The 9,293-nt window shown below is 37.9% G+C and overlaps 3 protein-coding genes across 5 annotated transcripts; 2 read left to right on the forward strand and 1 right to left on the reverse strand.

Annotated features, from left to right (window-relative positions):
• The first annotated feature begins 371 nt into the window (after positions 1–371).
• On the forward strand, positions 372–3,005 carry LOC117921126 (disease resistance protein RGA2-like). 3 transcript variants are annotated; one of them, XM_034838920.1, is made up of 2 exons: positions 372–2,317; positions 2,702–3,005. In XM_034838920.1, exon 1 carries the CDS (start codon positions 1,190–1,192, stop codon positions 2,315–2,317), a length of 1,128 nt encoding a protein of 375 aa, XP_034694811.1. In that variant the 5' UTR covers positions 372–1,189; the 3' UTR covers positions 2,702–3,005. The 3 variants fall into 3 exon arrangements, with proteins under 3 accessions (XP_034694811.1, XP_034694810.1, XP_034694812.1); XM_034838919.1 differs by having other exon boundaries at positions 2,713–3,005; XM_034838921.1 differs by having other exon boundaries at positions 2,718–3,005.
• On the forward strand, positions 450–1,084 carry LOC117920698 (putative disease resistance protein RGA3). The gene is made up of 3 exons (XM_034838290.1): positions 450–678; positions 757–893; positions 1,037–1,084. Exons 1-3 carry the CDS (start codon positions 450–452, stop codon positions 1,082–1,084), a joined length of 414 nt encoding a protein of 137 aa, XP_034694181.1.
• Positions 3,006–3,865: 860 nt separating the features above from the next.
• LOC117920961 (leucine-rich repeat receptor-like tyrosine-protein kinase PXC3) lies at positions 3,866–8,036 on the reverse strand. The gene is made up of 2 exons (XM_034838681.1): positions 4,733–8,036; positions 3,866–4,619 (listed from the first exon to the last, which is right to left on the reverse strand). The coding sequence occupies exons 1-2, from the start codon at positions 7,071–7,073 to the stop codon at positions 4,294–4,296; spliced, it is 2,667 nt and encodes an 888-aa protein (XP_034694572.1). The 5' UTR covers positions 7,074–8,036; the 3' UTR covers positions 3,866–4,293.
• Between the last annotated feature and the right edge of the window lie 1,257 nt (positions 8,037–9,293).

Genomic DNA, 9,293 nt, shown 5'->3' on the forward strand with positions numbered 1-9,293 from the left:
CGAGTTCCTATGGAAAAAAAAAAAAAAAAAAAAAAAAGAAATTTCCTCAAGGGAACTTCCATGAAAAAATATATATATTTTTTAAAAAAAAATTCCCAAAAAAAAAAAAAAATTCCTCAAGGGAACTCATCTCTTGAAGAGACGAGTTCCATGAAAAAAAAATTATATATATATATATATATATTTTTTAAATTCTCAAATTATAAAAAAAAAAAAAAAAAAAAAATTCCTCAAGGGAACTCGTCTCTTCAAGAGATGAGTTCCCATGAAAAAAAAAATATTCTTTTATATTTTATAAAAAAAATTCCCAAATTATATAAAAAATAAAAAAAATAAAAAAATAAAAAAATCCCTCGTGGGATTGTGTGTCTGACGAGGATTTTGAAATTTAGAAGCTAACAAAGAAGATTCTTATGTCTGCAACCAAGGGAAGCACTGCTGAATCGTCTATGGATCAATTTCAAAATGACAGATCTTCACTTGCTGACTTATCCATGGATGAATTGCAAACTCATCTAAGAAATGCATTACACAATAACAGATATTTACTTGTACTAGATGATGTTTGGAATAACGATCGTGAGAAATGGCTCGAGTTAAAAGAACTACTGATGGGTGGTGCCGGTGGAAGTAAAATTGTGGTGACTACGCGCAAAAATTCAGTGGCTTCAATCATGGGTACTTTTCCCACACAAGAATTGAAGGGTCTTTCCCACGAGGATTGTTTGTCTTTGTTTGTCAAATGTGCATTTACAGATGGGCAAGGTAAGCATTACCCGAACCTCGTAAAACTTGGGGATGAGATTGTTAAGAGATGTGGAGGGGTTCCTCTTGCAGTAAGAGCTTTAGGGGGCTTCCTTTTTCGAAAGGTGGATGAACATGTTTGGGTATCGGTGAGAGATAATGAAATATGGAAATCAAAAGAAGATAGAATTTTGCCTGTATTGAAATTTAGCTATGATGAGCTTCCATCTTACTTGAAACAATGTTTTGCCTTTTGTTCACTGTTTCCAAAAGATTTTGAGTTCAACAACAGGGAGTTGATTCAATTTTGGTTGGCACACGGTCTCATTCAGCCATCTAGTCAAAACCAAGATTGGAAGATATTGGTAATGAATATATTACTGAATTGTGCTCCAGATCTTTCTTTCAAGATGTGCAAGATTGTAAATTTTGTGTTTACTTTAAAATGCATGATCTGGTGCATGATCTTGCAAAGTCTGTAGCACAATTTGAACAGCACACTCTAGATGCTATAGAAAAAATCAATTCCAACGAGGTTCAACATGTTTTGCTTTCTGGCGATGATCCAGAAGAAGTTCTAACACTTCTCCAGAAAATAACCAAACTTCGAACCATTTTGTTTAGAAATGGAGGGGCCACTAGTCTGTCATTTGTGACTACTTGCGCTTCCAAATTCAAATACATGCGATATTTGGATTTAAGTGACTCTAGTTTTGAGGTGTTGCCAAGTTCCATTGGTAACATGAAACACTTGAGATATGTGAGCCTCTTACGGAATAAGAGGATCAAGAAACTCCCAGCTTCCATCTGCAAGTTGTATCATTTGCAGACATTGATACTTGCTGAATGTTCGGAACTTGAAGAATTGCCAAGAGATATGGGGAACTTGATCAATCTGATGTTCTTGTCGATAACCACAAAGCAAAGAGCTTTGTCGGGGACAGAGAATGGTTTGGGATGCTTGATTTCTCTTCGTTCTTTATTGATTTACGCATGTAACAATCTGGAATTCATTTTTGAAGGGATGCAAAACCTCACTGCCGTTAGAACATTGGTGATTGTAGGGTGTCCAAGTCTGGTGTCTTTGCCAACAAGTGTAAAACACCTGCCTGCATTAGAGAATCTGGTATTTGGGGATTGTGAAAGGCTGAATTTGATGGATGGGGATGGGGATAGTGAAGACGATATTCAAGGCTCTACTAGTAGACTCTGTACCTTTATCATTAGTGCTTTACCACAATTGGAGGCTTTGCCCCAATGGCTCGTCCAAGGACCTACTGCTAGCAACCTGCACTGCTTCGGTATCAATGGATGTCACAACTTCAAAGGATTGCCAGAGTCACTGGAGAATCTCACATCACTCCAGGAACTTCGTATTGGTGATTGCCCTCAACTTTCAACTCTGCCAGAAGGGATGCATCGCCTCACTACACTAAAAGTTCTTAGCATTGATGATTGTCCTGAGTTGAGGAAAAGATGCATGCCAAAAATAGGAGAGGATTGGCACAGGATTGCTCATGTCCCAGAGATAAATATTGATGGGGAATCTATTAAATGGACAACCAATAATTAGGTAAGGAAGAAACCTTCTTTACATATATCTAACACAGTTATACTCTTTTCCTTGTTTTATTTTCTTGTTAGATTCATATATCAACTACCCTTTCTTGATTCCACCTTGTCATTTGAAACCTAATGTCTATTATGTTATTCATGTGTTAGTGAATCAGCTTAATAAGATGACTTTCACTAGTTTTATAAGCATGCACTTGTGTTTTTATTTTCAATATCCTAGGAAAACTTTCAAGCTGCAGAGAATTTGATCACAGGAAACATTGATTTTTTATTCACCTAGTACACTAGATAAGGCCCATGAAATGGTGGTTCCTAAACCAATTTTCATGCATGCTCTCTGATGGTTATATTATAAGTGAATATTCAGTTAACCATACTGAAGATTATTCACAGCGCAGGGAAGGGGCAAAGGCAAACTTCACTACTGCAAGATCAAAGACCTTGAAGTGGCACACAAAACCTTGAGGCATTCTTTTGCTGATTGGAAATGTTGCCTTCTTTTGAGATGATGAAACTTCTTGATTTGGTTTTCATGGTGGGTGTTTTACTGTTAATTTCCTTATATTATCATTGTTGAATTGAATTGAATTCTTAGTTGGTGTGTTTCTTTTGTATTTTACTTTAAATATCTTCATCAATGTCTATTTAAACTATGAGAGTCAAATGACTCAATTAATTTGATTGCATTTATTGTCTAAAGTAAGTTGATTTGTTTTTAGATGTGAACTATATTTTAAAAGGATGCTAACTAACCATAATTCCGAGTAGAAAATATAAATTAAAAATGCATAAATCTATGTATTTTTCATGGGTAAACCATTGCACGAGGGAGGGGCTGCAAAACCCCCAATGCCTCCATGTTCTTTGGATTGAAGACTGCCCTCAATTATCATCTCTCCTAGAGGGAATCCAACTGAGTATTAACGCTCTACAAGGATGGAAACACTGCGCTCTGTTAATTGGTTTCAGAACTGCCCTTCCAGATAATACAGTGGACAGAATGGATTGAGTTGCCTCCATCCCTTGCATCCACTTAAAGTTTTGTTTTGTATTTGAAGCAGCTGCAGATATGGTGATCCTGCAGATAAGCCAGTAATGCTTTAATGCATTCTTCTTTTGGCTATGAAGCACATTGATTCAACTTTCTCAACTGGTGTTTGACTGTGGATTAGTTCGTTCGTCTCATCAGTAGTGCTGCATTCTTGACTGCTGTGTTGGTTTCCTTATTGTGTTTTTCAAAGCTCCACGTTCAGTTGTTTTCACTTTTCAGTGTTAAGATGTTGTGCTATTTGTTATGAAGATATAAATTGCTGAGAGTCAGACCATAGTCTTGTTGGTTTTGGTTTGATGATCTGTTTCATGATAGTGAAGATGTGGGGAAGCATCAGTCCCTTCAAACTAGAATCAACTTCTGCCGTTGGCATTGCCCCTTTAGGCTGAACCAAAGATATAAAACAAGTGAGAAGGTTTGATTGCCCTGTTTCATGTAAACCTGGAGAAATTTGGTAGGCAAAATCAGTAACTTCACATGGTAATAAATCTCTAATTCCTCAGCTAAACCAGTTGGTTTTCAGAGACTCGGATATATATTAAATGAACATTCACAAGCATCTCTTCCACATATAAATACCTTGAAACCAAAACCCTCAATAATACAATTGCAGGTCTAAGATAAAGACAGAAACTCAAAAGTGTGATGTAATCCTTTCTTATTGGCCGACCCTTCTTGCATTTTACCCAACACAACCTCTATTTCCAACTCAAATACATTGCAACTGCCATTTATCCTAAGGCTTTGGTACAGAACAAGATGGACATGAGCCCACTGCCTTCTCCCTCTTGGATGGCATTTTGAACTCATAGTTAAGTTGAACATATAAAATTTTGCCTCCATTTCTTGAAGACGGGAGAACTTCCTGACTACTGGATTCTTGCATTCATGGACTCAAGAGGATGTCGAAAATGCAAATGACTTCAGTTTTGCTTTATTTCTTGGAGCATTTCCACCACCTTTTTCATTTTAGGCCGTTTGGCAGGAGTGTTGTCGGTACAGAGTAAGGCGACCTTGAGGGCAGAAAGCATTTCTTTCCTCCAAGCGAATGAGACCGTGCTAAGCCTTGCATCCAGTATCTGCTCTGGTGTTTCCCCTCTTGCTGGAGCAGTGTGAACCCACTTCACCAAATCTATTCCTTCACCAAAAGCCTCATCAACCGGTAGTCGGGTAGTAAGGATCTCAAGCAGAACAACCCCATAGCTATATACGTTTCCAGGTGCTGTAACTTGCATAGTATATGCATATTCTGATCAACAAACAAACAAAAAGTTCATCGGTTTGATAGAGAGAGAGGCAGAAGGATATGAAATATTAAACACAAAAGAAGCATATTAAATCAGAGAATGATAATAAGTGTACCTGGAGGAATGTAACCAAATGAACCTGCAACTGCACTGATACTTGCAGTGCCTTTGGATGGATCTAGGAGTTTTGATATCTCAATCTCTCCCACCAAAGGCTTGAAATCAGCATCTAGAAGTATGTTTCCCGAAGAGATGTCAAGATGAATAATAGCCACATGATGAAGGAAAGCCAACCCTTCTGCTACTCCAGTAGCAATGTTGAGTCTTGTAGGCCAGTCGGGTTCATATTCTGATATCTTTGTTGGATCATGAAGAAACTGAGCTAATGTCCCATTGGGTAAGTAATTATGTAACAAGAGAGCAACATCTTCATAGATTACAAATCCAATAGGTCTCATTAGGTTATCATGACAGAGTTTGCTCAGCCTTTCAAGCTCTCTAATCATCTTATTCTGGTGATGAATGATGGTTCGATCCATTGATCTCAGACTCTTCACTGATAGAATCAGCCCAGAAGGCATAACTGCCTTGTAGACAGTGCTAAAAGTCCCGCTGTTAAGCTTATTTGAATCCTTTAGTGTAGCCTTAACCACAGCATCAAAGTCTATCGCCTGTCTGAGATTATCAACAAACACATTCCCAGCTATTATCACTGCCCGGTTGTTAATTCCATCATCTGCAACACCTCCTGCTTTGGCAGCTTTTTCTTGTCTCTCCCTCATCATGAACAGCAAAACAACTACCGTCACTGATACAAAAACAGCCAAGCCAGAACCAATAACGGCTAAAATAATCCTGTAAGAAACCTTGTGATGGTAGCTCTCGTGATCAGAACCATTAGTCCCACAGGAAGAACTCAATGGCTCACCACATAGCCCTTTATTCCCCAAAAAGCTGGAATTCGGGCTCTTTTGAAATGGTACAAAGGTGGGAACTGGGCCAGTGAATAAATTATTCGAGAAATTAACCTCTATCAAACTCAGCATACCCTTCAGTGCAGATGGAATATTCCCAGAGAGCTGATTATTAGATAGATCCAAAGAAACCAACTTGTCAAGCTTCCCTAATTCAAGGGGCAACAGTCCATGGAGATGATTGAAGCTCAAATTCAAGGCTATCTGTAAGTTCTTGATGTGACCAATCTCAGGAGGGATACTTCCAGTTAGATAGTTACTGCCCATTTGCAATTCAAGCAGTTTTACACAATTCCCAATCTCATGAGGTATCTCCCCTCTTATTGAATTCTGACTCAATAGCAGATACTGCAGTCTCGATGTGTTGCAGAGATCTCCAGGAATGGTGCCATTGAATCTGTTATTGCTCAGGTCAAGCTTGTTCAGATTCTTGCACCTAAGAATTGATTCCGGAATATCTCCAAACAGACTGTTACCGGAGACAATCAGTTCCTGCAGATTTGTGAGCTGCCCAAGTCCTGGAGGGATCATTCCTGTGAACCCATTTGAGGCTAAATTCAAGAGAGTGAGATTAGAGCACTGAGCAAACTCTGGGACAATCTCACCAGAGAGATTGTTATTATCTGCTTCAAAGTAAGTAAGGCTGCTAACATTGCCAATTGACCTTGGAATGTTTCCTATAAGATTGTTATTACCAATCCGGATATTTGAAAGACCCTTGCATTTCCCAACCAATTCGGGTAGATTGCCAGTTAATTCATTCTGTGTCAGAACCAAAACTTCCAGCTTCCCCGAAGCAAAAATGGTATCTGGTATCGCCCCTTCAAGCTGGTTGGAGTGAAGGTTCAACAGCTGAAGTTCCGAATGGGACCCCAGATTATCTGGAATTTTACCAGCTAATTCATTCTCATAGGCTGTGAAAACTCTCAGATTGGTCAAGTTCCCCACCCAAATTGGGATAGAACCATTGAATTTATTGCCAGAGATTTGAAACTCCTGCAGTTTTTCTAGGCTCTGAAGTTCGTCAGGTATTTCTCCTATGAGCAAGTTATTGGAAAGGTTCAATGATCTAAGGTTCCTGAGGCTACCCAACTCTATAGGAATTGAGTTGCCAAACTTATTCCAAGATAAATCCAGAAACACAAGCTCGGATAAATTCCCAAAAACTGAAGGAATTGATCCATGGAAATTATTATCAGAAAGGTCAAGCGACTTCAGAGATTTGAGCCCAGAAATGAGAGTCAAGTTACCTCGGAGGCCACGGTGAGAAAGATCAAGCCTCTCCACAATCAACTCGTCCGCTGCACAACCAATGCCTCGCCAAGAGCAGTAGTCTGAGTTGTTGACATCCCACCCAGGTACTCCAAGCTCTTTGTTAATTGCTAACAATGTGGCTTGATCATGAAGCTGAGCATCTACAACTTGTGAAATTGACAGAGACCCCATTAGCACAAGAGACAACAGGCATACAAATGCCATCATGGGGTTGTCTTCTTTTGCTGGTGAAATGCCTCTCCAATGAACTATAGTTTCTTTCTTACCCAAACCCCCAGAACCCCAACCAGGAGGCCGCAAAACCCAGTGACTGCAAGACTGAATCTTCTGTACTTTCCCTCAACAAAAAATGTCTGATGAAAACCCACCTTTCCTTTCAGTGATTGTCCTCCCCTCAACCGTTTCTGGAGTGAGAACAAAAAATCTCAGGATTTGGAGGAAATATCCTGAACAAACACCCACTTCTTCTTCAAGAATCACAGATTTATGGTAGCAACTGTACAAAGAGATTCAGAGCTTCCTGTGAAAACCATCAAAGGCACTCATTCACCAAGAAAATGCCCATGAACCCCAAGCCCCAGACCCCAAATCACTTCATCAGTTTCTGAACAAAACCCACTTCAGATTTCTTGAAACCGAAGCACTTCACAGCACACCAATCCCTCAATTTAGGGAAAAAGCATAGCAATCAAGGATTCAACCACTAAAACTCGTAAAAAAAAAAAAGAAAAAAAGGAAAAAAAATCCCATATCAAAAAAAAAAAACCTCGCAGAAGCCAACAAACTCAAACAAACAAAAGAACTAGAAAAAAGGGGGTCTATCATAGAACATGGGTTCCACATGAAACACCAACAAGTAACAGCAATGCACAAAGCACAGCAGCAAAACTTCAAAAAAGAGAGGAGAGGAAAGAAGTGTACAATGTAATGGTACAGGGTTCACGGACCAGGTGTTTTACTGTGTCCCCGAGAGAATTGATAGAGAGAGAGAGAGAAAGAGATAGTTTTGGGAGTCAGAAAAGGAGTTGGAAAGAGAAAATTCTCCTCACGTAGCTTCACGAGAAATGAGCAGTCATGAGTGAATGAAGCTGCATAAAACTCAGACTGCTAGTACCATGGCATACGATACTTCCAAGGATACACTTGAGCACCCAAGGAACACAAGGCCTAGGCTCGCTCTGCTGTCTCCTCTCGCTCTAATTCTCACTAGTGGCTAATCATCCTCACTCTCCATCTCTGCTTTTCTTTTTCTTCTTTTTTTGGTAATTAACAATGAATAAACTTCCTTAATTTTAAATAAAATAATTTATTGTCCATATTTTTAATATGTTAGCGTATATTAAAGTTCAACTTGTTTTCTTAATTATATTCCTTGGTTTCTCATAGATTCCTTAAAAATTCGATGAATTTTAAAATGGATGTTAGATTTTAGAGAGTTGCTTTGTAAAGCGGAAATTTTCATATTATATTTTGTTAAAATTCATAAGAGTAAATTAAATTTCTTTTTCATATTCTTATGAAAAAAAATAGATTTTTAAATTTAAAATTTTTAGTTTATAATACTTTTGTCATTGATATTTTTATTAGAGATTATTTCGACTTGAATCACCATACACCCTTTTATAATAATTTTAAGAGGGTTAAAAGCACTTTATAATTTTGGAAAACGTTTTTTAAAATGAATTAGCAAAAATCAAGCAATTCTAGTTAAAAACATTTTGTATATAAAACACTATTAATAAAAATGATCCAAAATGGGCCTTCATTTTGCAAGTTATTATCATCAAAACCATAATTTCATAAATGAGAGAAAAAGTGATTTTAGACAATGATTGATGAGCTTCCAACTTTGGCACCCTACTTTCTCTCTAGATGCCTTCAAAACTAAGAAGGCCTTCATTGTATGCCCAAAAAAAAAACCCTCATAAAGAAATCAACTTTTTAAAAAATAAAAAAAATCAGAGCCCATTCTGAAAATAAATATAGATTTGAGAAGAGAACAAAAAAAGAAAAGGTCCATGCAGGGTCCAAAAGATAAACCTAGGATTCCCTTCTCCATGTAGAGGCTATCCATATCTTACATCAAATGTATTATTCTCAATGGGCATTTCCTATCTTACACCACTCAAAACTCAACCCCATCCCCACTTAGTGATGAATCTTTGTGTCAGATTATCAAAGTCATTAAAAAAGCAGAATTGTAAAAAAAAAAATTAAAAAAAAAAAAAAGAAGAAGCAGAACTTCTGATAAATGCTTTTTTGGGGTTTGTCTCATACAAATGGTCCCTTACACTGATTGAATGGTCTTGATCAACACAACAAAAGGGTTGATACCATTGCCTGGATCCATCTCCCTATTGAGCTTTGTAACGGTGTCCCCACATCCTGGAAAAGTTCCCATCTTTCCATTCTACATCATTCTTTCAA

Source organism: Vitis riparia, chromosome 8 (assembly GCF_004353265.1).
Source record: "Vitis riparia cultivar Riparia Gloire de Montpellier isolate 1030 chromosome 8, EGFV_Vit.rip_1.0, whole genome shotgun sequence".
NCBI classification, from domain to species: Eukaryota; Viridiplantae; Streptophyta; class Magnoliopsida; order Vitales; family Vitaceae; genus Vitis; species Vitis riparia.